Source organism: Oratosquilla oratoria, chromosome 17 (genome assembly GCF_046742065.1).
Source record: "Oratosquilla oratoria isolate Oo_2021 chromosome 17, ASM4674206v1, whole genome shotgun sequence".
Classification (NCBI taxonomy): Eukaryota; Metazoa; Arthropoda; class Malacostraca; order Stomatopoda; family Squillidae; genus Oratosquilla; species Oratosquilla oratoria.
Genome location: NC_134793.1, coordinates 5,814,352 through 5,841,220, shown reverse-complemented (window position 1 = coordinate 5,841,220; position 26,869 = coordinate 5,814,352). Strand labels below are relative to the sequence as shown.

Sequence of the window (26,869 nt, the reverse complement as noted above, 5' to 3'; positions counted from 1 at the left end):
AGAGAAACCTTAGAGTAGCATTGATAGGCGATACGAGTGAAAGAGAAACTAGAGACGAGTGTCATATCAAACGAAGAAGACGAAGAACCAGGAACTAACGCGGACAAGGTAAGTGATACGTCGCTCCGTTACTACATTTACCTTGTAAATAGAATATATAACTACCTCAGCTGAACTACTGGCTACAACCCTTTTGTAATTATTGTTTCAAGTTAAGACAAATCATATGATGCATAGAGTACGAACCCAATATATATCGCTAACGTGTGATATCCATAGCTGACACTATTGTATGGGCGGTCTCCTTATAATTTTCTGTAATTTCCCCCAAATAATTATAATATAGTATGCTCAGGAATAAGTTGTGATTAACAAAATGTAATTTACCAAAGTTACCAGCTAGTAGCTACCCACTGCCGTACGTCTTGATTTTCGACAGTCATTTGTTCAACGTATGAGAATTGTAAACAGTACGACTACTACTTGAATGGACCGAAACTCGTCGAGTGCAGGTATTGCAATGGTTTATGTATTAACTACTTATATATTGATAATAGTGGTCATAAGAACATTTTTAGGTTTAATTGTAAGTGGCGCTGTTAGTGACTAAGAAATAATATTTTAGGTTTTGCCGTAGATTAATTCATGATTGATGTTGACAGAGGCACAGACACAGTCGGTTTTAAGTGTGACTCGAATACTTGTACCTTAATTTATACATAACTATTTTTTTTGTTCTTTCAAAGCATTCGTTTTGTATGGGATAATATTAAAGGTACATATCCCATAGTTTACAGAAATTGTTTTGTACTTGAATTTCATGTTGACAATTTTATTTGTGTTGGGTTGCTTTGCCATTGCATGTGCGTTGGTGGAGGGACCGGGAAACCAAAATAATCATCCAGATGTCAAATTTCCTGGATAGTTTTGTGTTATCCCAATGTATTTTTGTGACGTTCAATTAAGAAGAGAAGTAAAATTCTAGCGTCACGGAAACACTGATATTTAACATTAAATGTAGTTGTCAGGTATTATTGTACTTGTGCACACCTATCATTATCATAATCATGATCATTCTATGCAATATAACATTAGAAAATTAAATATTAATTTTGTAAATTATAATACATGAATGTAGTATATGATTTTCATGGCAGAAGTAACAAAAAACCTCGCTACAAACAAATCTACTAAAAAATTAAGCCTATGGTATGGACGCCATGTTGTTGTCTGTACAGACTACAGTCTAGTCACTGTCAGATGATGTCTTTCACATTGTGGACTGGGTGTTCAACTCCAGGTGACGTTAATAAGCACTATTACAAAGACAATAGGGCTTCCTTGGACTGAGAGAACATGGGGTTCTTCCGTCATCTGTTAATTGCCTGAGGTAAATTAATAATCAGGCTTTCAGCATCTGTGACGACGACAACCCATATGATCTTTAGAATTTGAGGCACTGAATTGCTAAATATAGGTCAAGTTACGTAGGGTAGGTTAGAATAAACGAATTTATCATCCTTTCATTTCTTGGACCTCGATATCTACCAAAACATGGCGTATCATTCAACCACTGTGACTTTGTTCATTCGTATATTGGCTTTAGCAACTTTTTTGTTATTGATTTCTGCCAAGAAAGGTGCATGTTACGATGATGTATTATAATTTACAAAATTAATAATTAATTTTCTATTTATTGCGTAGGTGTCCACAACTAAGAATTTACCAGTTGTCAAGTAGCCCCTAATCCAATACTACATAATTAGGTAGGTCAAACACCACCAGAGGCGCCACCGTCGATGAGGAGCACAATAGCGCGTAATTTTATGCGCACGCCATGCAAACGGCCAAATTTACATACCGCCGGATATTTCATTCATACAAATGTTATGCGAGTGTATTTACTACGATCGTAGTAAATTTCAAACAATTACATCATCAGTTACATGTCGGTACATAAAAACATAAGATAAACATGGCGGCTTGCATTCAGCAGTAAATCGAAAATTGGTTTATGATTCAGCGTAAAAAATGAGCTAAATAAATTCAGAGTTGTGGCAACTAACTAAAATAAAGGAAAAGTACTAGTCTCTTGGATTATTCTAATACCAAATTAAAGGCAGTGTGTTAGGGTAGAGCTGAGAAATCGGTGGTCTTAATTAGTTGTTTTTTTCTATCGGGTCGGATTATCGGATAACAACATCAACATCCATCCCGCCATCTTATCAAACTTCACTCTATTAAGTTTCTTACTATTATGTTATTAGTGTAATAGACTTATAGTTGAATTATTTTAACTATTTTCTTTAAAATGTGTGATTTTCATGTAATTTGATCAAAGAGAAGTTACGTTTTTATCTTCCGTAATATTACGGACCACAGCTATGATTCGTCCTGCCCGCTATCTATGATCACTGGTGGTATGGAGCAAACTACACTATTAAGTTTGTTACTATTGTGCTATTAGTGTAATAGCTTGCATATAGTTGAATTATTCAAACTATTTTCTTTAAAATGTGTGATTTCAATGTAATTTGATGGTATTCGTAGCTGTGGTGGGTAATTTTGCAAAGGATAGAAACGTATTTCTATGATCAAATTACATGGAAATCACATATCTAATAGGAAATAGGTCAAATAATGCAAACATATACTAAATTTTTATATAAAATTGTGCCTGTCAGTAAAAACCGTCATTGTTTACGTTTGATCGGCGATTAGTAAGACCGCACGTTTCGGCCCGATTTCCTGGAAAAAAATAGGCCCTATTTAATTCCATTCAAAATGCAATATCTCGAGAACTAGGACAGCTAGATGGATAATTCAAATTGCATTATACTCATAGCGACTTTTTGCATCCCATGAGAACTACTTCAGCTCAAATATCAGGAATTTAATTTTCATGTTGACCTAGCTAACATAATCTAACATAATCATTTCACAGAAAAAAATAGATCTTTCAAATGCAAAATAGGAAGAAGTGAAAATTTTGTTTGTTTAATACTGGAATAGAACTAAATGAGAGTACTACCTCTAACATGTCACATAATGCAATCACCAATCCTACTTTATTTTTTTTTTTTTTTCTCTGGCTACGTTAGGTTAAGATAGTATAGGACAGGGCTGGGCAACCCATAGCACATGTGCAAAACCAGGCACACTAATGACACTTTTGGCACATGAAACCCAGAGCACACTTAAAGTCTTAGAGAATTGTACCCCATATAGCTGTTCTCCAATTGATCCTTAGTAGATAGTTTGGTTTTTAAAAGTGCACCTCAAATGATATATCAATAAAAATTTAGATATTAACTTTGTAGATTGAAATACATCAATGTAATATTGGTTTCTTTTGGTGAAAAAGAAAATCAAGATACGATATACACTTTGATACAGCATGTTTTTGTTTGTTGGAAGATAAACTAATGGAAGTCTGAGGAGAAACCTATCTTGAGTTGTAGGAGTAGGACTAGGATTAAATTTGTCTAACCAAACCAAATTGATCTTTTGTTTTAAGTGCTACTGTACTTGTCAAGAAGATGGCAAAAATAAAACATGGCGTCTCAAAGCTCGCATTGAGCTCTGAGTTGTCGGTAGTGTATCTCGTCTTAATTTTTTTTTTCCTTCAAGAAAAACGTATTATATTGATGTATTTTAATTTACAAAATTAATATTTAATTTCTTATTGATATATTGCATAGGTGTACACTTCTAATGTAATACCAGTAGTAATTAGAATAGTATAAGTGGTTATTTGTATCTTAATATATTTAAGGCAGCTTTCATAATTAGTTCATTTCTCTTCTCTTCAGGGATACTTATTGATTTGTAACAGAGAGACTTGTGAAGTCTTTCGGAATTGACTGCAGTTTGTACAGACTACTACAGAAGTGGTGTATAGTTTCTGTTGAATTTTGTTGCCACTGTATGCAAAGATGGTAAAGTTAACGCCAGAACTCATTCAGCAATCTGTACAGTATATAAATCCAGTCAGAGACCGTGAGTTGGTTCTAAGAGGTGAGTGTTACTTATGTAGAATACTTGTTGTATGTCTTTATCTATGGATCATGAAATAAATCTTAATGCATTCACAGAATTATTGAATTATGATTTTTTCATATGAATTTTTTTTTTTAAGATTTGTTTGGAATGCTTTGGGTTTTAAAGGCATATAGTGTTTTGTATTTTTAGAACAAGACATTGAATTGTCATGATTGTCTAAGATATTACAAAAAATATTGATAACTGTTTAGAAAAAGCTAAAAATCTATTGACGTACAATGTAATTGATAAGATTGGCATAGAAATGATTAGAATAAATTGAGAAATGAAAATAAATGGTACAGGAAAAAAATTCTCAGCTATTAGCTATACAGTTAGGCAGCTAGGCATGGAGAGGACCATCCTTATTCCTTTTAGACCTCGTTTAAACGATGACACCACATAAGAAAAAAAATGCATCATTGTCTTTACATGTTACAATCATTTGACATTTGAGGAACTACTCGTAGCAGTACATATATACCAAGGGCCTTTTCCCCATTACATGGGAGTTAGCCAAAGTCAAAGGCATAAATCCACCCCAACTCATTTCATCACCACATATTCCACTCTTGTTCCTATTTTCTTGGCTCCCTACATCTCGCCCACTGCCCTGGGTCAGAAGCAATGCAGCAAGACACAGTACATCCACAGCAAAGCTGCTTCATTTAATCGGCAATCTAAACTCCCCCCATCTCTGTCCCCTCATGCAGAAAAAGAGAAGATTGGTAGAAATCCCTTTGGGCTTCATCTAAATATTCATATATACTCCCAACACCACCCACTCCCTCACCCACTCCCTTCCATGCATCACAGATCATTGATACACAACCATTCTCCACTCACCCCTATCTTCTGTTTTCTCCCCTCCTTCTGCAACAGACATCTCCCTCTTTCTCAATGTCCCTCTCACCCCATTCACTCATTCCCTCCATGTGTCCAAACCATCCCAACACTCTCCCATCAACCCTATCCTCCAACTTGTAAGCTACCAGAAGAGGCTGGATGACCGCATTGTGGACAGCTGCCCAGGATGTAACACTTCACCCCATACCATACAACACATAATGGAAGACTGCATTATACACAATCATGCACGCGAACAACACAACATACACTCTATAAAGGATTTGTGGGAAAACCCAGTTTCGGCTGTGGCATTCCTTGGGGAGACGGGACTGCTCGGACAGACAGTCTAGGGAATGACAACAACAACAACTCCTTTTCCACCCCCCTGTCTCTTCTTCACTTCCTTGCTTCTCACTCCATCCAGCCCAGCACCCCCACCACACCTCTCGACACTTCATCCTGAACAAACTTAAACTCTTTCTTCCTCTCCCACATTCCATGTTTCCGCCACATACAGTGCCAAAAAATTAATAAGTTGGAGGCAGGTTTATTTACCTTTTGAAGGTGTTATTGATGTAATATTCAATTTTGTAACCTGGTTTTGTTTCAGGGTACAAAATCCCTGTAATAGAAAATTTAGGTGCAACTCTGGATCAGTTTGATACCATTGACTTTAGCGAGAATGATATAAGAAAGTTGGATGGCTTCCCTTTACTCAAAAGACTGAAAACTCTCTTGATGAATAACAACCGCATTGTGTAAGTTTATCATTGCTTTTTAAATATATGGTCATGTTGAATTTATTTTGGTGCTATAAACACTATTGTGTGTATCTGTCACTATCATAGCAAATCATTTTTGTTGATATTTTTGCTTGACTTTTAGAAGATTGGTGGTGTTGGATTTTTTTCCCTTCTTGCTAAAAAATTAATATGGATTTTAATAGGCGGATAGCTGAGGACTTGGCAGAAACCATTCCTGCACTGGAATGCCTGTATTTGACCAACAATTTGGTGCAGGAGCTGGGTGACTTAGACCACTTGGCCCCACTCAGACATCTGGAACACCTCTCCCTGCTTGGCAACCCAGTGACGACCAGGGAACACTACAGACTGTATGTGGTTCACAAACTCCCTCAGGTTAGAAAAATTGTATAATTGCCAAATGACAAAAGAAAAGAAGATTAATTCTTTTCATCTATCTAAAAAAAAAATCACATATACCAAAGGCTTTTTCCCCCTTGCATAGAAACCACTCCCACCCATTCCATTTCTTATATATTCCACTCCCCTCCACCCTCCTTCCTCCCTCTTATCTTAGCACCTGTAAAAGGGATTAATCTTCTTAATCTTCATGAGGAGCTCAGATGAGAGGGAGGAAAGGGTGGTGGAGGGGAGTGGATTGTGTGTAAGTGGATACATGCCTTTTGACTTGGCTACCTCCCTTATAAGAGGGGAAAACCCTTGTTATGTATAGATAGATTAATTTATATATCCTGGGCTTCTTCCCCCTTATTAGGGAGGTAGCCAAGTCAAAGTCACTCACCCACTCCCAAAACAATTTTTATACTTCTCCTTTTATTAAATTTTGATGCAGCCCGAAGGGATTTCTCCCCGTCCTCTCCTTATATGCATGGGGGGGACGGAGAGGGGGGGTCGCCGATTAAATGAAGCGGCCTTGTTGTGGATGTGCTGTGTCTTGCGACACTGCTTCTGACCCAGGGCAGGGTGCAGGGATGGCCCGTCATCCGGGAGGTGCTCAGATGAGAGGGAGGGTGGGAGGGATGTGGAGTGTATTTAGGGATGAAATGGGTGGGAGTGTTTTTATGCCTTTCCCTTTTTGGCTACCTCCCTTGAAAGGGGGAAAAAGCCTTGGTATATGTATGTATGTATGTCCTTTTATTATGGCTGCTGCTAGGCTCTTGTTCATTTCCACAGTACCCCCTTGGTGGTGAAGAGGTCTGTCTTGATTAACATCTTCCATTCTTGGTGTCACTTTTGATTAATTATGAAGTGATGGGGCTAAAACAGCACTTGCTGTTGGCCCTGCTGTATCTGGCTGCATTGCCTCTGACCTTATTAATGTGGGGAGGGATAAGAATGACCATTCATACACACAGTGCTGAAATGAAAGGGGCAGTCAATATGTTTTTGGATAGGTGTGGGGCAGGTGTATGCTTATAAGGGGGGAAAGGGCATTTTGTTGTATGTATGTATTGCATCCCTCTTGTGTGTTTGTGATTGCTTTCAGAAATCGGTCTGTGGTCTGTAGCTGTGTGGATGAGTTGTTTTTTTCTATTTCATCTGTATTCAGTTGATTGTGCTTTGTTTTAGTTATTGTATGTCTTTTTGTGTATATAGATTTTCTCAGACCTTTTATGTTTTACAATACATTATGCGATAATATGTAATCAGTTTTGATCATATTTACACCAATGCATAAGTGTATAGTGCTATGAAATGAATTAGTATAAGATGCATTATTTACACATTGATTTGGTCAGGTAAGAGTTAGGTAGTGTAATATGTTTTTTTTTTCTGTGTGCACATGTATGCCATGCAGAAATTTAGAATTCCAGTCTCTTAGACCTTTATCTCAGATATGATGTAGATATCTGAAACTGATAATGTCTCCTAGTTTAATTTATTTCATTGAGCAGTTTATTTATATTGTACCATGTTACATTGGAAGGTGAGAGTGCTTGATTTCCGCCGCGTGCGCCAACGGGAGCGGGACTTGGCAAGGAAGCTGTTCAAGAGTAAAGCTGGTCGAGAAATGCAGAAGGAGATTAAGAAAGCCAGAACATTTGTACCTGGGAGTGGCATTGCTGAAGCTAGGCCTGTTGTTTGTAAGTGTCACAATTTTTTTCACAAAAATTTCTGAATCATTGTTATGTACACTGAAACCACCAAACTCTTGGAATTTAGATCCAAGTTATGGCAACTGTGGAGCATCATGTTACATGGCATGACTGCACAGACTCGTCAGGAGCATCACTATATGGAAGGGACTCTTGTTATGGGTACAATAATTCTCTATTCTGACATCAGAAAACAGTCACTAAATTATAAGTGATACAGTAACTGGGTACAAAACTGTTACTGATAGTGGTAGTATTTATGAAGAACTTTATATCAAACATTTGATTGTTCTGTAAGAAGTTACTCGCCTGAGAAGTATTGTAGGGGTTACTAGGCTGGATAGAGTGAGAAACGAGGAGGTGAGGAGGAGAGTAGAGTTGGAAAGGGACTTGGGAGATAGGATTGGTGAAAGAATATTGGGATGGTTTGGACACATGGAAAGAATGAGTGAAAAAGAATTAGTAAAAGAGGTGTGGAAAGCAGAGGTGAAAGGAGTGAACATAAGGGGGCAACCAAGGATGAGATAGATGGATGGGGTAAAAGGGACATTGGAAAAGAGGGGAATGTCTGTTGAGGAAGGATGGGAGAAGAGAAGAGATAGGGTTGAGTGGAGAATGGTCGTGTATGGATGATGCTGTGATGCATGAAAGGGAGTGGATGGGGGATGAGGGGTAAGGGAGTATGTGTGAATGTTATTTTGACACAGCATGAAAGGATTTCTCCCCATCTTCTCATTTTCTATACGAGGGGATGGAGAGATGGGGTTGCTGATTATATGAAGTGGCCATGCTGTGGATGTGCTGTATCTTGCTGCATTGCTTCTGACCCAGGGCAGTGGGCGAGATGCAGGGATGACCCGTCATCCAGGAACCAAGAAAGAGGGAGGGAGGGGTGGTGAAGGGGAGTTGAATATGTGGGGATGAAATGGATGGGAATGGATTTTTTGACTTTGGCTACCTCCTTTGTAAGGGGGAAAAGGCCCTTGCTATATGTATGTATGCATATTTTCTGCTTAATATGATATTGAATATTCAATTTTGTTCAAAGCTCAAATGTCGGCTGAGGATCAAGCTGCAATTCGTCAGGCCATCACCAATGCACGTTCCATGGATGAAGTGGAACGGCTGCAGCACATGCTCAGGACTGGCAGTGTACCGGGCAGATCTCAGTCCAGCAAAAGAAGTAAGTTTAGTTTTTGTATTTTTTACAATGATATACGTATATTTATATATATATATTTTTTTCTTTTCTGAATTGTAATTGTCTGAAATAATTCTATTACAGTAAAACTTTACTATGACAGTGCAATTGTGGATTAATTTATGCTGAATTACCCCCACCCCCTTCCCAGCCCTTTCTCTGGTATATTAGACAGCCTTAAAAAAGCTCTTTGACTTGAAATATGTACCAAAGTCCCATTCCTCCTCATAAGGGGGTGACTGAATCAAAGCACACACCCACTGAATTCACAATTAGAACCTACTTAACACTCCTTCCATCTCGGTACCTCGTAGATAAAGGTCAACCTTGTCCCTTGCCACTGCTGAGATCAGGAGTAATGCAGTGAAGTGCAGCACTTCTATAGCAAGGGCTAGTTTAGCCCACATCTAGGGGCTTCTACCTCCATATAAAGGAGGTAACCAAGTCAAAGGCTTGCACCCACTCCTATCTGCCACCCTCGTTTCCCTCTCGTCTTAGCTCCTTGTGGGTGAAATGTCATCCCTGTCTCCTGCTTACTGCCAGGGTCAGAAGCAATGCAGGAAGACACAGCACATCCACACATTACTTCATCATGGCAATCTCCACTTTTCTCCCTCCAATATATTTTACTACGCAGACATGTTGAGAAAAAGAATTGTGGTACTCCCCAAGGCACGTAGCTCCTCTTGGGGATCAGTGCCACCTGTGTAGAGCCGGTGGCCAGGGCTGGTTGCCGTTGTTTGGCCCCCAACTCTTGGGGTTGGGGGGTGGTCCCACGACGTAGACGCTGTGGCTCCAGGACCTCGATCGGGTTGGACCACTGCGTAGACGCTGCGGCTCCAGGACCTCGATTGGGTTGGACCACGGCACTCTTGGCCGCGGCCGCCATGTGCTGACTCACAACACGGTTTTAGGCCACTACACTCCACAAACACTCTTCTGATAAACCTCACACAAAGAATTTTATATGGCATCAAGTCAGATAGGCCCCACCACAGAACACTTCTTATAACATTAGACATTAGTAAAGCTTTTGATGCTATCCCCCGCCACAACCTAACAAATAAAATATATAACACAGACATGCACAATAATACCAAAAGATGGCTGGCCAATTATCTGGCAGGTAGGAATGCCTATGTGTCATATGATGGCCAATCATCGCACATCAGAAACATTAAGAATGGAGTACCACAGGGCTCTGTTCTATCCCCCACACTCTTTAATCTATACATGCATGACTTACCCACACCTGACACCTCAGAAATACAAATCTCTTCCTACACAGACGACATAACAATCACATGCACACATCGTAACACAGACAAAGCTGCAGAAATAATCCAGCCATACCTTGATACACTCAACACATGGTTCATCACAGACTCAAAATAGCTCCAACCAAATCTACAGCAACACTTCTCACCAACTGGACAAAAGAACACAAATACATACCTCATCTCTACATCAACAACACTCTAATACCACACACAAGCACACCGAAAATTCTTGGTGTAACATACGATACATCCATGTCTTTCAAACAATACATCACAAACATAAAAAACATATGCACACCTAGACTTAACACACTTAAGTCAATCACTGGAACAACATTTGGACAAAACAAAGAAACTAATACAACAATATACAAACAATGCATACGCTCAGTGATGAATTATGCGAGTCCTGCATGGGCTCCTAATCTCAGTGAGACACACCACAACACCCTTCAAATCATACAAAACAAAGCCCTAAAAACAATTACAGGCTGCACAAATACAACACCTACAGACCATTTACACCATGAAACAAAAGTCCTCAAAGTCAAGGACCACCTCGACACGAGAGGCACACAAACACTTGCTGCAGCCACCACAAACACATCACACCCGTTACACTACATAGCAGAACACCCACACACACCAAGAAACACTAAAACAACACCCAAAGACCTGTATCACACACAGATACTCTCTTCTCTTCCTCCACAACCACCAAATACCAGCCTCTGGAAACATATTCATAATCATATCACTCACCGCTCCATTAACACACTGAAAGACAACACACTGCTGCATGCCAGACCCCCTGATATCCACCCTTCTGAATCCTCTCTCCCACGAAAGGATAGAGTCCACCTGGCCAGACTGCGGTGGGGCCACCACCCAGCACTTCTTAGCTACCAGAAGAGGCTGGATGACCGCATTGTGAACAGCTGCCCAGGATGTAACACTTCACCCCATACCATACAACACATAATGGAAGACTGCATTATACACAATCATGCACGCAAACAACACAACATACACTCCATTAAGGATTTGTGGGAAAACCCAGTTTCGGCTGTGGCATTCCTTGGGGAGACGGGACTGCTTGGACAGACAGTTTAGGGAACGACAACAACAACAACAATAACTGTGCAGACAAAGAGAACATCTCTTCAGGTCATGTTGTCCTTTTATTCATTTATAATTTTCTTCCACCCACTGACTCCACTCGTTCTCTCATCCTTGCTCATCAGAGGTTCTCTAAACATCCAAAGTCTTCTTCACCCCATTCATCCACTTCATTCTTGGTCTTCTTCTCATGTTCTTACCATCCACTTTTGCTTTCAACTTTCTTATTTGTAGTCTTGGTATTTTTCTTTAAGTAAGTATAACCCTCTTATACTCTGATATATGTGTATATATATATATTTTTATATATATTAATATATAGTTATATATATATATATATATATATATTATATATATATATAATATATATATTTTTTCTTTAAGTGTAACCCTCTTATACTCTGATATGTGTATATATATATATATATATATATATATATATATATATATATATATGTGTGTTGTATGTATATATATGTATGTATGCAGAAAAAACCCACTGGGAAATAAGAAGCTTAGTCCGAACGTTTTCGTCTATTTAAGACATTATCAAGGAATACACAGTTACAGAGACAAAGGTGGATATATATACATAAAGTAAAAGACAAGCTAGGAACATGGGAAGTACACACAAGATGCTTCACAATCAGGTAGAGCCGATGTTTACATATACGGACGTTTGGTCCATGATGTTACGTCACCCCCGCTTAGTAGCACTTGGAGAAGTTCTTACAATTTTATCAATAACAAAATCATCAAGTTTAAATAATCCTAAACTTAAATTGATATTATGGTCAAAGGTTTGTTTAATATGACTGGATTCGATGATGTTTCTTTCTAATAAGGATCTACAAGAAATTATTACATTCGAATTATCCCAGTCAATAGGATGATTGTGGTCTCTTACATGGACAAAAAGGCCACTGGAACTTTGCCCACTCCTTACACTATATTTGTGCTGATTTATCCTAGTTTTTAAGTCTTTACCAGTTTGGCCGATATAAAATTTGTTACATTTAAGGCATGGAATAGAGTAAACACAACCCTCGTTTGCTTCAGGTGAATTTTTAATGAGCTTACTTTTTATAGTATTATTTTTGAAAACCAAGTTGATGTTGAATTGTTTGAGAATATTAGGCAGACCAATTAATTTCTCACTGTAAGGAAGAACCAAAAGGTTCTTTTTGTCAAATACTTTTCTTACGTGTGAGGTGTTATGGAAAGTTTTGTAAGACATTTTATGAGAAGTGTTTACTAAGTGCTTTGGATATTTTAATTCAGAAGCTATGCTATGCTATATAGCTTCTGAATTAAAATATCCAAAGCACTTAGTAAACACTTCTCATAAAATGGCTTACAAAACTTTCCATAACACCTCACACGTAAGAAAAGTATTTGACAAAAAGAACCTTTTGGTTCTTCCTTACAGTGAGAAATTAATTGGTCTGCCTAATATTCTCAAACAATTCAACATCAACTTGGTTTTCAAAAATAATACTATAAAAAGTAAGCTCATTAAAAATTCACCTGAAGCAAACGAGGGTTGTGTTTACTCTATTCCATGCCTTAAATGTAACAAATTTTATATCGGCCAAACTGGTAAAGACTTAAAAACTAGGATAAATCAGCACAAATATAGTGTAAGGAGTGGGCAAAGTTCCAGTGGCCTTTTTGTCCATGTAAGAGACCACAATCATCCTATTGACTGGGATAATTCGAATGTAATAATTTCTTGTAGATCCTTATTAGAAAGAAACATCATCGAATCCAGTCATATTAAACAAACCTTTGACCATAATATCAATTTAAGTTTAGGATTATTTAAACTTGATGATTTTGTTATTGATAAAATTGTAAGAACTTCTCCAAGTGCTACTAAGCGGGGGTGACGTAACGTCATGGACCAAACGTCCGTATATGTAAACATTGGCTCTACCTGATTGTGAAGCATCTTGTGTGTACTTCCCATGTTCCTAGCTTGTCTTTTACTTTATGTATATATATCCACCTTTGTCTCTGTAACTGTGTATTCCTTGATAATGTCTTAAATAGACGAAAACGTTCGGACTAAGCTTCTTATTTCCCAGTGGTTTTTTCTGCATATTATTTTCACGTGTGCCTTGTGAATTACTGCAAAATATGTATGTATATATATATATATATATATGTATATATATATGTATATATATGTATGTATATATATATATGTATATATATATGTATGTATATATTTATGTATGTATATATTTATGTATGTATGTATATATATATGTATATATTTATGTATGTATGTATATATATATGTATATATATGTATATATTATATATATATATATATATATATATATATATATATATATATATATATTTTTTTTTTTCTCCTTGTGATATAGCTGAATGTAGCAGTTTCCCCATGCTAAGATGTCATTCGGATTAAAAGAGTGACAGTTGCTTACAGATGATGTTATTTTCTAAAAGGATTCCAAACAACTTTATTTTAAGTTTGTTAAACATATGTTAACTTTTTAATTTGACAGGACATGACGATGATGATGACAAGTAAACACGTGCTTTACCAGGCTTTGGGAACATTAACCAGGTCTTTGCAGTCCTTTAAGTTCATTGTTTATCAGGCTTTTTGCAATTGGCTGGAAAGGTGGGTATTTTCTTTCAAAAACATGGTATTTATGTATGCCTACAAAATGATAAGAACAGATACAGATCACATGATGGCATTCATAATTTCCATAATTATTTGTATTAATTCATGGCTAAAGGCTCAGAAGTGTTGTACACATTGAAGTAATAAAATATGTAATGATAAATTTTATTTTATTGTCCATTTACCCAAAGAATACTGGGATGGTTCGGGCATATGGAGAGAATGAATGAAAAAAGACTGGCAAAAAGAGTGAGGAAGGCAGAGGTGAATGTAATGTCCTTAAAGGGAAGACCAAGAATGAGATGGATGGATGAGGTGAAGGAAGCCCTGGGTAAAAGGGAAATGTCCATTGAGCAAGGAAAGGAAAGGAAAGGGCAAGAGATGGTTTAAATGGAGAATGGTTGTCGTTGTTGTTGTTCCCAAGATTGTCTGACCAACCAGTCCTGTCTCCCTGGGATGCCATGGCTGGAATGAGGTTTTCCCACAAATCCTTTATGGAGTGTATATTCTGTTGGCATGCATGATTGTGTACTATAGTCTTCCATGTTGTATTGTATGAGGTGAAGTGTTGCATCCTAGATAGTTATCTGTGATGTGGTCATCCAGCCTCTTCTGGTAGCTTAGAAGGGCTGGATGACGGCTGCATCACAGTTCGGCCAGGTAAACTCCTTTTGGGGGGGGGAGAGGATTCAGAGGGATGGATATCAGGGTCTAGCATGCAGCAATGTATTGCCTTTCATTTTTTTTTATGGAGCAGTGAGTGATATGGATATGCTTCTGGAGGCTGATGTCTGGTGGTTATGGAGGAAGAGAAGAGTATTTGTGTGTGTTGTAGGTATTTGGGTGTTGATTTGATGTTTCTTGGTGTTTGTAGGTTTTCTCCTATGTAGTGTAGTGGGTGTGCTGTGTTTGTGGAGGCTGCAGCAAATGTTTGTGTGCCTCTTGTCAAGATGATCCTTGATTTTAAGGACTTGTTTCATGATGTAAATGGTCTGTAGGTGTGTGTGCAGCCTATAATTGTCTTTAGAGGTTGTATGGTCTGAAGGGTGTTGTGGTGTCTTAGTGAGATTAGGGGCCCATGTAGGGCTCGCATAATTCATCACTGAGCATATGCTTTGTTTATGTATTGTAGTAATAGTTTTTTTGTCCAAATGTTCCTACAACTGATTTAAGTGCATAAAGTCTAGGTATGCATTTTGTCCTCATGTTTGTGATGTTTGAATGACATGAATGTATGTTATGCCAATGATCTTGGTTGTATGTGTGTGCTTTATGAGTGTTGTTGCTATAGAGGCATGGTATGTATTTGTATTCTGCTGGTCAATTGGTGAGAAGTGTGGCTGTAGATTTGGTTGGGGTTATTTTGAGTCTTATTCATAGTGAAACAGGTGTTGAGTGTGTTGAGGTATGGTTTTAGTACTTCTACATCTTTGTTACTATGTGTGGATGTAATTGTTATGTGTCATCTGTAAGAAAATATTTGTATTTCTCAGGTGTTGGGTAGGGATATATCATGCATGTATAGATTAAAGAGAGTGGGGATAGAACCAAGCCCTGTGGTACACCATTCTTAAAGTTTCTGGTGTGCAGTGATTGGCTGTTATATGACACATAGGCATTTCTGCCTACCAGATAATTGGCCAGCCTTCATTTGGTATTATTGTGCATGTTTGTGTTTGTATTTTGTTTGTGAGAATGTGATGGGGAATGGCTTCAAAAGCTTTACTAATGTCTAAAGTTATGAGGAGTGTTGTATGGGGGCTTATTTGAATTGATGCCATAAAAAATTCTTTGTGTAAGGTTTATCAGAAGAGTGTGGAGTGTAGTGGTCCAGAACTGCATTGTGATTCTGCAAGGGAGGTTATGTGGTGTGATGAGTTGTAGTATGAGGTGTTCTATGAATGGGTTTGGGGGTGATGCAGGGAAGTGTGATGCTGGAACTGTTGGGTCTTTGCTGGGTTTGGGGATGGTGATGATTTTCCCATGCTTCCAGATGCTGGGTATAGTGTGTGAATAGGTGTAGTTTGCAGTGTAGGTGAGCGTGTGTATGCCATGTGGTCCAAGTGTGTATTTTAGGTGGATGTTACTTATGTTGTCAGGGCCACAGGTGGATGAGTGCTTGAGGTTATGGATTATATGTTTGGTCTGGCTGTCTATAAAGGGTGTGTAGTCTGGGTCTGTGGGGGTCTTTCTTACATCAAATGATGTATCAGTCATCAGGGTGAGGGGTGAGATGGCTTGTTTGTGCAAAATTATTTATGAGTATGTGCTTGTATATTTGAGGGTAAGATGACTTGTGGTTATTGCTGTGTGAGAGTGTGTTGTGTCATTGTTGGATAGTGTAATGGTGTTGAGTGTCTTGTACAGTTTTCTGGTGTTTCATAATTGTGTTGACAAATATTTGCCTATTTTGTCTTTTTTGTTCCTGTATTTTGTTGTTGATCTTGGTGTTTAGTGCTTGTCTTTTGTCTGCTATTTTCTGAGGGAGAAGTGTGGGGGTGGTGTGTTTGTGTGTCAAGTTTTCTGATGAGGCCTTGGATTTCTGATGTGAAGTTCGAGTTGTGTGATTGTCTGTTGCCTCTTGGGATGTACTTCTTGTCTGCATATTGTATGATTGTATTAAAAGTGTATACAGCAACATCTATGTGATTGATGTACTGTTTTCTGTCTCAAATTGTTGTTTTGTCTCTTCAGTGAAAGCTTCCTAGTTTGCTTTCTTGTAATTGGTGTATACTTGTCTGTGGCCAGCTGGGGTGTATTGTGCTTCTGTGGTGGTGATGACTAGAAAGTGGTCAAATCTGAGGGCTTTGACAACTTTGCAGGAAGTTGTTGGGGTTAGGCAGGGGAACAGGAGGTGATGTCAGGAGAGGAGAGGAGAGCATGTAGAGGGCTTGATGGGGGATGTGTGTGTGATTACGGGTGTTGGTGTTGTTCCCTAGGCTGGCCAAGCAGTCTCATCTCCTTGAGGAAAGCTACCCCTGGAATGGGGTTTCCCTCATAAATTCTTTATAGAGTGTATATTGTGTTGTTGGCATGCATGATTGTGTACAGTGCAGTCTTCCATAATATTTTGTATTGTATGGGGTGAAATGTTACATCCTGGGCAGTTGTCTGCAATGCTGTCATCAAGCCTCCTCTGGTAACTTATAAGGCCTGGATGGTAGCCACATCGCATTCTGGCCAAGTGGACTTTGTCCTTTCAGGGGAGAGAGGATTCAGAGGGATGGATATCAGGGTCTGGCATGCAGTAATGTAATGTCTTACAGTTTGTTAATGGAGTAGTGAGTGATATGATTATGGATATGCTTCTGGAGGCTGGTGTCTTGTGGTTATGGAGGAAGAAAAGAGAGTATTTGTGTGTGATGTAGGTATTTGGGTGTTGTTTTGACATTTCTTAGTGTGTGTGGGTGTTCCATTATGTGGTGTAGTAGGTGTGCTATGTTTGTGGAGGCTGCAGCAAGTGTTTGTGTGCCCCCCTCATGTCAAGGTGATGAATGACTTAGAGGACTTTTGTTTCATGGTGTTAATGATCTGTAGGGGTTGTGTTTATGCAGCCTGTTATTGTCTTCAGGGGTTTGTTTTGTATGGTCTGAAGTGTGTTGTGGTGTGTCTTAGTGAAATTAGGGGCCCATTGAGGGCTCACATAATTCTTCACTGAGCTTATGCATTGTATACTGTAGTATTAGTTTCTTTGTTTTGTCCAAATGTTGTTCCAGCAATTGACTTAACCACTTCACCATGAGTTAAATTCTTGCATGCAGTAACGGCTGCCATATGGACAATGCATCACACTACTCACATTATAAAATATATAGTCACTGCTGTATTACTCGTTCGTTTTTGCTCTAGTAATAATAAACACAGAAAACATGATCGAACCAGTTCACAGAATATAGCGGTAACTCATGTACAACTACAAAAAATATATATAATCAAGATGGCAACGTTGGCATCCATGTGTACCCAATCATGCTTCATAACACCTACATAGGCATCAGCATACTGAAGTGGTTAAGCGCATTGGAACTAGGTGTGCATATAGTCCTTATGTTTGTGATTTGTTGTTTGAATGACATGGATATATCATATATTATGCCAAGAATTTTGGATGTGTGTGTGTGTTTTATGAAAGTGTTGTTGATACAGAGGCGTGGTTCTGGTGTGGCAGTGTCTTCGTCTTGGGACCACCCTCCAACCCCGAGAGTTGGGGGCTAACTATCCACAACATACCCCTGCTACTGGCTCTCACACAGGTGGCACCAATCCCTGGGAGCAGCTTCGGTGAGTACCACATAATTATAGGTGTTGTTCATAATGGTCAGTTAGTCAAGTTGTGTTTGTAGATCAAACTGTCTGCCTGTGTTGGGGTTGTTGACATATCAGGCCAACAACTTGGTGTTGAAGTCACCACCCAGGATAAGGTTGGGGATGCTGGCAAATTGGTTAAGGTTAGGTCTGAAGTTGTTTGAAACTATGGAGATGATTGGGGGTGTATGTACATGTTAACTATTGTAATTGTGGATTTGTTACTTGTTTGAATTTGGATTGATTGGGTTTCTGTGGTGTTGTCTCTGGTAGGGAGGAGGGTTTTTGTGGTTCCACTTGTGTCCATGAAGCAGATGGATTGGTGGATGAGGGTGATGAGTCCACTGACATTGTTCTTGGTCCAATTGTGTCTGATAGTAGTGAAATTGTGAAATCTGGGTGATTTTTGGGAGTGTCATAGTTTTGTTTCTTGTATGATGGCACTATGTATGTTATATTGTTTGAAGAAGTGTTTGAATACACGTTTTGATGTGTTGATGCTGTCAATGTTATATTGTAAGATGTTGATGTGTGTTTTGTATGTGTTGTAGGTTGCTGTATGGGGTAGGGTGGGGGAGGAAAGGGAATGGCAAGTGTAGGAGTGTGGGTAAGTATGCAGGTTGGAGGTAGGATGGTGGGAGTGAAGATATCCATGGGCAAATAGAACTGATCCAGGTGCTTGTGTATTGTTTCAAATCAGCAAGTGTTGTGCAAATGAAGTGGGCCCAGGTTTTGCATGAGTTCCACTGAACTGAGCCCTTTGTTGGCTTGAGGTGATGGGTTTAGAGCATGTTGGATATATGTATTTTGTGGTGGGCCAGGATTGCTCTCTACATCTGTCTAATTGTAGGAGAAGAGGTATGATCAAAGATTCAATCCCCAGTGCAGAAAAAATATGAAGGTGCATCGTTGTAATAAGGGTTGTGGTATTCGCCTGGGTAACTGAAGCAATTCCTAGGGATTGGTGCCACCTGTGTAAGAGCCAGTGGCAGGGTGTGCTGTGGCTGTCTGGTCCCAACTCTTGGGTTTTGGGGGTGGTTCCATGACAAAGACTGCCATACCAGATGGGGTGGTGCGAGAGGTGAATGCTAGGGTAGTGAGTCAGGGATTGGAGATGGTTAAAGAAAATGGAGAAAAGTGGGAGGTGAGCCAGCTGTTGTTTGCGGACGACACTGCGCTTGTGGCAGGGTCAGAGGAGGGATTGAGGAAGCTGGTGGCAGAGTTTGGGAGAGTATGTGATAGAAGAAAGCTAAAGATAAATGTGGGTAAAAGTAAGGTGATGAGATGTACAAGGGGTGAAAGTGGCAGTAGACTGGAAGTGAACATTAAGGGAGAGCGACTGGAGGAAGTGGATAGTTTTAGATACTTGGGTGCAAGTGTAGCAGGAAAAGGTGGAGTGAAAGTGGAGGTAGAATGTAGATTGAGAGAAGCGAGTAAATGCCTTGGTGGTTTAAAGAGTGTAATGAGGAATAGACATTTGGGAATGGATGCGAAGAGGAGATTGTATGAAGGAGTGATTGTGCCAACAGCACTGTATGGGGCAGAAACGTGGAACATAAGAGAAGAAGAGAGAAGGAGTTTGAATGTGTTTGAGATGAGGTGTCTGAGAAGTATGATGGGGGTTACTAGGCTAGATAGAGTGAGAAATGAGGAGGTGAGGAGGAGAACAGGGGTGAAAAAGGATTTGGGAGATAGGGTTGATGAAAGAATATTAGGATGGTTTGGACACATGGAAAGAATGAGTGAAGAAAGACTAGTAAAAGAGGTATGGAAGGCAGATGTGGAGGGAGTGAACATGAGGGGACGTCCTAGGATGAGGTGGATGGATGGGGTGAAGGGGGCTTTGGGGAAGAGGGGAATGTCTGTTGAGGAAGGAAGGGAGAGGACGGAAGACAGAGGTGAGTGGAGAATGGTTGTATATGGATGATGTTGTGACTGCATGAGGAGGAATGGGCGGGGAAGTGGGGGGTGGGGTAGTATGTGTGAGTAAATTTTGACGCAGCCCGAAGGGATTTCTCCCCGTCCTCGCCTTATATGCAAAGGGGGACGGAGAGGGGGGGTCGCCGATTAAATGAAGCGGCCTCGCTGTGGATGTACTGTGTCTTGCGACACTGCTTCTGACCCAGGGCGGTGGGCAGGGTGCAGGGATGACCCGTCATCCAGGAGGTGCTCAGATGAGAGGAAGGGTGGGAGGGGCGTGGAGTGTATTTAGGGATGAAATGGGTGGGAGTGTTTTTATGCCTTTCCCTTTTTGGCTACCTCCCTTGGAAGGGGGAAAAAGCCTTGGTATATGTATGTATGTATATAAATATAAATTAATGCAGCCCTAAGGGATTTCTCCCTATCTTTTCTAATTACTGAATGAGTGAGGGGCAAGGGTCACCATGTAAATGAAGTGGTGGGGGTAACCCAGGTTCAGACCCAAGTGCTGATCCAAGCAGCAGGTGGGGTGCAAGAATGTCCCTTGTACACAAGGAACTAAGATGAAAGGAAAAACAGATGGGTGGAATGGGTGCATACCTTGGCTGGCTACCTTCTTCACTAGGGGTATATTGATAGATTTATGAAATAAAAAAAAAGGACCAATAACATGTACATGCCAGTGGTGGTCCTGCAAGATGGACACAAGAGACATCCTTACCTGCTGCCCATCTTCAAAACCCACTGACACCCACATATCTGGAAGTGCAACCCTGAGGTTCTGACACTCTGAAATGGGCCCCAAGATATATCTCTACCAACTCAGGTTACATTTCCTTTACCTTTTTACACAAGCAGGGTGCACTGGGTTTTTAATATCTAGCAGAATAATCCAATCAAAAACTACTATTATTTCAAGTACACCTAGTTCTTTTTATCCAACACTCACCAACTGCCATATGTGCAGACATTTGGGCCCAGTACATAAACTCGTTTTGGGAATTGGTGGTGGTTTATGTTCTGGGCCAATTTCCAAAGTGGGTTTGTGTCCTGGCTACCCCCCGTGTAAGGGGGAAAAAGCCGTTGGTATATGCATGTATGTGTCCTTGGCCCAATGTCTGCACAAGTGACGTTGGGTGAGTGTTGGAATAAGAGACCTAGGTGCATCTGAAAACTGACCCAAATCTTAGGGTTCTTGTTGGAAATTTCCCAGACTCTCTTATGCCTTGACTTCTCGTAGGATGACTTTACAGATAGCATGATACCTAGTCCTATTACACTGTCCCAATTTGTTGCCTTTTATGACTCGCATGGGAAACACAGTGGCAGAATTCTTTCCTCCCCCTATCACATAGGACAGAGGTGGAAAGAAAAAGTACACTAAAAAAAAGTGATAGGGCAGTTTGAAGAGGGAACAGCATAATGGAAGGAGAGTCGCAGTACAAAAATAGTATTCCTATAGGTGTAGAGATTTTACTCTTTATATAGACAAAATGACGAGTGGCTCTAATCTGTAGGGGGCACCCCAAAACAGTCCCTAAAGCATTGGCTGCATGCTACTGTGCAATTAGTACTACACAGTAATAAGCAGTCAATATCCTAAGCTCAGATAATATACAATGACATGATACAACACCTATCACACACAGATACTCTCTTCTCTTCCTCCACAACCACCAAATACCAGCCTCCGGAAACATATTCATAATCATATCACTCACTGCTCCATTAACACACTGAAAGACAACACACTGCTGCATGCCAGATGCCAGACCCCCTGATATCCACCCTTCTGAATCCTCTCTCCCACGAAAGGACAGAGTCCACCTGGGCAGACTGCGGTGCGGCCACCACCCAGCACTTTTAAGCTACCAGAAGAGGCTGGATGACCGCATTGTGAACAGCTGCCCAGGATGTAACACTTCACCCCATACCATACAACACATAATGGAAGACTGCATTATACACAATCATGCACGCAAACAACACAACATACACTCTATAAAGGATTTGTGGGAAAACCCAGTTTTGGCGGTGGCATTCCTTGGGGAGACGGGACTGCTCGGACAGACAGTCTAGGGAACGACAACAACAACACCCACATCCAACCACATCTTTTACATTAAACCTCTTTAACCAGAGAAGGATGGAAGCCACCCTCCCAACCACCCAGAGAGTAATTGTCATCATCCCCTTCCCCAAACCAAGAAATACAAAACCTATCCAAACAACTACCACCCAATTGCACTTACAAACTGATTCTGCAAACTCCAAGAAAAATAGTCTTATTCTGACTCACATCAACTGGAATCCTATTCTCATGTATCACATCTTCAAACAGGATTCCAGACTGGTTGCAACACTACGGACATCCTAGTGCAAACAGAAACGACAGTGCACCATTTAACCATGTTTTTGCTGTATTGTTTTATTTCCAAAGGGATGACCCTTCATCCAGGAGGAGCCAAGATAAGAGGGAGGGAGGGGTGTGTAAATGGGAGTGGAGTATGTGGGGATGGAATGGGTGGGAGTGGATTTTATGCTTTTGTTTTTTTGGCTATCTCCCTTGTAAAGGGGAAAAGCCTTTGGTATATGTATGCAAAGGTGCATGTGACATCCTGTCAATGATGGATGCTACATAAAGATAAGATTAGGTGTCAATGAAATTTTTAGATTAGAGTACAGAGTTACTCTAGCCCAAAAGTTTCATTGCCACCTCACCTCTAGATCATAAGTTGCACCTTCTACAATTTTGGGGAGGTATGCCTGCCTTCATATCCCAATTCCTAACCCATCAAACATTTTGAATACACATAGGAACCCAATTCTCACTACATATCTGATGAGGCACTCCCCAAAGAAGTTTCTTTTGCATTATTCTTTTCACCATAGCAACTGATGACATAAAACAAAGCCCCCCAACATATATGTCAGTTTATATCGGTGACAGCCTGTTCTGCATTGGAACCCACCCTGCTCATTCTAACCACTCTAAAAAGCTGTACATACATGTACCAATGGTTTTTTCCCCCTTACAAGGAAGGTAGCCAAAGTCAAAAGGCATAATTCCACTCTCAGCCATTTCATCCACACCCACTCCACTCCCATTCACCACCCCTCCCTCACTCACTCTTTTCTTGGCTCCTCCTGGATGATGGGTCATCCTTGCATTTCACCCATTGCCCTGGGTCAGAAGCAATGCAGCAAGACACAGCATATCCTCAGCAAGGCCAATTCATTTAAGCAACAACCCCTCCCCCCTTTCTGTCCCCTCTTGCAGAAGAAAAGATGGCGAGATATCCCTTCAGGCTGTGTCAGTATATCATTCACACGTAACCACTCCCTAACCCCGCACCCACTCCCTTCCATGCATCACAGCATCATCCATATACAACCATTTTCCACTCACCCCTATCTTCTGTCTTTTCCCCTTCCTTCATCAACAGGCATCCCCCTTTCTCAATGCCCCTTTTACCCATCTATCCATCTCATCCTCTGTTGCCTTTCCTGTTCACTCCATCCACCTCTGTCTTCCACACCTCTTTTACTAATCTTTCTTCACTCATTTTTTCCATGTGTCCAAACCATCCTAATACTCTTTCATCAACTCCTTTTTCACCTCTGCTCTCCTCCTCATTTCTCAAACTCCTTCTCTCTTCCTCTTTCATGTTCCATGTTTCTGCCCCATACAATGCTGTTGGCACAATCACCCCTTCATACAATCTCCTCTTAGCATCCATTCCCAAATGTCTGTTACTCGTTACACTTTTTAATCCACCAAGGCATTTGCTTCCTCTCAATCTACCTTCTACCTCCACTCCCCCTTTTCCTACCACATTTGCCCCCATGTGTATAAAGCTGTCCACTTCTTCCAGCCTCTCTTAATACTCCCTTCCAATTTGCTGCCATCCTCTCCCCTTGTACATCTCATCACTTTACTTTCACCCACATTTATCTTCAGCCTCCTCCTTTCACACACCTTCCCAAAACTTTGTCACTAACTTCCTTAATCCCTCCTCAGATTCTGCTACAAGCAGTGTCATCAGCAGACAACAACTGGCTTACCTCCCATTTTCTCCATTTTCTTTAACCATCACCAGTCCCCTGCCCATAACCCTAAAAAGTTGTAACCTGAATTAATGGGTAGAAAACTCAGTTCTGTTTCTCCATCTTAAAATCAATCATATGCTTTTCTGTTAACTATGGTACTGAACTTGAGAGGAAAACAAAGAATGAGGTAGATAGAGGAGGTAATGGGGGACATGTAAGAGAAATGACTGTTGAGCAAGAAAAGAGAAGAAAACAATAGGAGGGAAAGAAGAGTGGTTGTGCCACATCCTAAAAGGATGATCATTCCTATTTTCTCCAATATGGTGTCTAAATTTCAATTTTTATCAAGGATTAATATAAACACAGTTGGGCTATATGAGTGTGTATTTACAAATTCCAGATTGCAAAGTTAAACTTATAAATCATATTTTCATTCTACCTTAAATCATGTATATTTTGAATATTAACCCAACAAACTTTGTATATATATAATATACCAAAGGATCTTTCCCCCTTAAAAGGGGGTGGCCAAGTAAAAATTTGTAGCTTACATAAAATAAATATTTTTATCACATGAACCCAACTAACATCTTCAGAATAATGATTTTCACCATCATAATCAAATTCTTGCATATATTAATATATATAAAATAGCTGAGAACCAGTAGGAAAGAAATATAGTCCCAACATTTTCATCTAATTTGACATCACAAGAAAACATAATGAAGACTGCCAAAGACCACAAAGCAGACCACTAAGCAGTTCCATGTCCATTACCACCTATCATCCCCATCCATAAAGTAATCTAACCCTCTCTTAAAACAATAGTTTCGGCATTCACTACATGGTTACTAAATTTATTCCACTTATTAATCACTCTATTGGTAAAATAGTTCTTGTTTATTTCCTTCTGAAATGCTTGAGAATCTAAAATAGAATTTTTTTTGGACTATGTCTCTTATTTCCCCACAGTTCTCACCAAATTTGGTATTCACCTGTTTTTATGAATGTTTTGCATATATACTCTATATTAGGGTGCAGGGGATATCAATGGGTATGTGATGTAATCAGATGAGAAGGCAAGGTGTGTTTGTTCTCCAAGCCAGTCCAGAATAGACTGATTATGAGGTGAAAAGACTGGTTCCTGTTTCCCCCATACCTTTAGGAAGTTAACTGTTGTTCTTCAAAGTTCAGAGAACAGTACAGGCTGCCCCTGGTCTGGGGTGAGTTCCAGTATTGAATATTTACATATACATACACACATACATACTATATGCCACAACACTCACAAAATGTCCCAGACAAGTTCATCTTAACTCGTATGAGCTGAAAAAATAGTTCAATTGGGGGGCTCTTAACCAAATGTTGCTAGAGATTGGGAGGGGGGTGGGGCAGAGGTTGTTACAATATGCAATTTACAGTTCAACACAATATTGTCAATGAAAAGTAGGAATTCATGGTCGAGATATCTACTGGCTGGGATAAGTTTGCAAGTGCTAAATTAATGAAGACCTAGTTTCTTTACTTAAAATCTGTGGCCCATTAGACAACACTTTATGGCCCACTGCTTGAGAAACCTTGGTCAAATGTTATTTATACCAAATTAACACCATATTAATAAGTATATGACCTAATCTGGCCTTGTTTCAACATTATTATAGTACAGATTAATACATTTACCCTAAACTCCTTTGATCATTGTAGCAAGATTTTTATCATATGCTTTCTTTATAATCCATAATAGGAAAATAAACAAAAAAGCTTTGGGAGAAAAAAATAATACATATTTGGCCACAACAGTCACAAACTTAAGAGAGTGACAAGGATTAACCAAAAAAAGTCATTCCCATTAGGGTGAATCAGAAAAAAGTGATAAACTTTTCAGTGTCATCGTTTCAGTTATGTATGAGACAACTGTTTGTCATGCCAACATGACATATACGGTGGCAGGAGTTGAATTCTACCTCCACATGCAGACCAGATCTGTAACTACTGAAGCTTTTGTCACAAACATGTCCTTGAATCACTGATTAAAAACATCCTACTGATTCCTTTTCTCTACAGATCAGGTATATGTTCTCTAGCAAGCCTTTACACAAAACTGCCCTACATGTTTGAGCCCACAGGACTCATCTGACGAGGTTGCATCTGAGCAACAATATCATCTCCCACTACTACCGCTGCCCACTCCTGTAAGACATAGTGTCCATGGGCATGCCTCGTTCTTGCCATTCAAATCCCCCCCTGCCATGCTCAGATGGATGGCCTGGTGGGGGCATAAGCATTGGGGGACCAGGAGGCCCTGAAGTGGTCACACTTCCAGGGGGTCCAGGGGGCCCTGGAGGGAGCATAAGTATTGATCCTGGGGGTAACACAGTCTGTGGGGCTTGTCCAGCACTCTCAAGGAGACGGACATGGTGGTTATGACGCTGGATTTTCTTTCTGTAGCGTGAATAGAGACAGCAGACAGCAATGGCAGCAACAAAGGCTCCCAGGCCGATGAAGCCTGCAATGACAAGTACCCAAAGCTCGATCCAGTCTGTACGTCGGGAGGATCTATGGGGTACACAATTCTGCAAAAG

The 26,869-nt window shown here is 40.0% G+C and overlaps 2 protein-coding genes across 5 annotated transcripts in view; one reads left to right on the top strand and one right to left on the bottom strand.

Annotated features, from left to right (window-relative positions):
- U2A (small nuclear ribonucleoprotein polypeptide A'-like U2A) lies at window positions 1-26,869 on the top strand. Of its 4 annotated transcripts, none has more exons than XM_076200327.1 (7): window positions 1-108; window positions 3,813-4,017; window positions 5,501-5,648; window positions 5,837-6,029; window positions 7,582-7,738; window positions 8,799-8,933; window positions 13,888-14,175. In XM_076200327.1, exons 2-7 carry the CDS (start codon window positions 3,936-3,938, stop codon window positions 13,911-13,913), a joined length of 741 nt encoding a protein of 246 aa, XP_076056442.1. In that variant the 5' UTR covers window positions 1-108; window positions 3,813-3,935; the 3' UTR covers window positions 13,914-14,175. The 4 variants fall into 4 exon arrangements, with proteins under 4 accessions (XP_076056442.1, XP_076056444.1, XP_076056441.1 ...); XM_076200329.1 differs by lacking the exons at window positions 1-108; window positions 13,888-14,175 and adding exons at window positions 393-512; window positions 26,736-26,869; XM_076200326.1 differs by lacking the exon at window positions 1-108 and adding an exon at window positions 393-512.
- The window catches only part of LOC143034370 (cadherin-87A-like), a 66,131-nt gene continuing 64,595 nt past the window's right edge, over window positions 25,334-26,869 (bottom strand). The window contains exon 36 of the mRNA XM_076200325.1: window positions 25,334-26,860. Coding sequence (XP_076056440.1) covers window positions 26,462-26,860 — 399 coding nt within the window. The 3' untranslated portion in view covers window positions 25,334-26,461. The remainder of the gene's footprint in view (window positions 26,861-26,869) is intronic.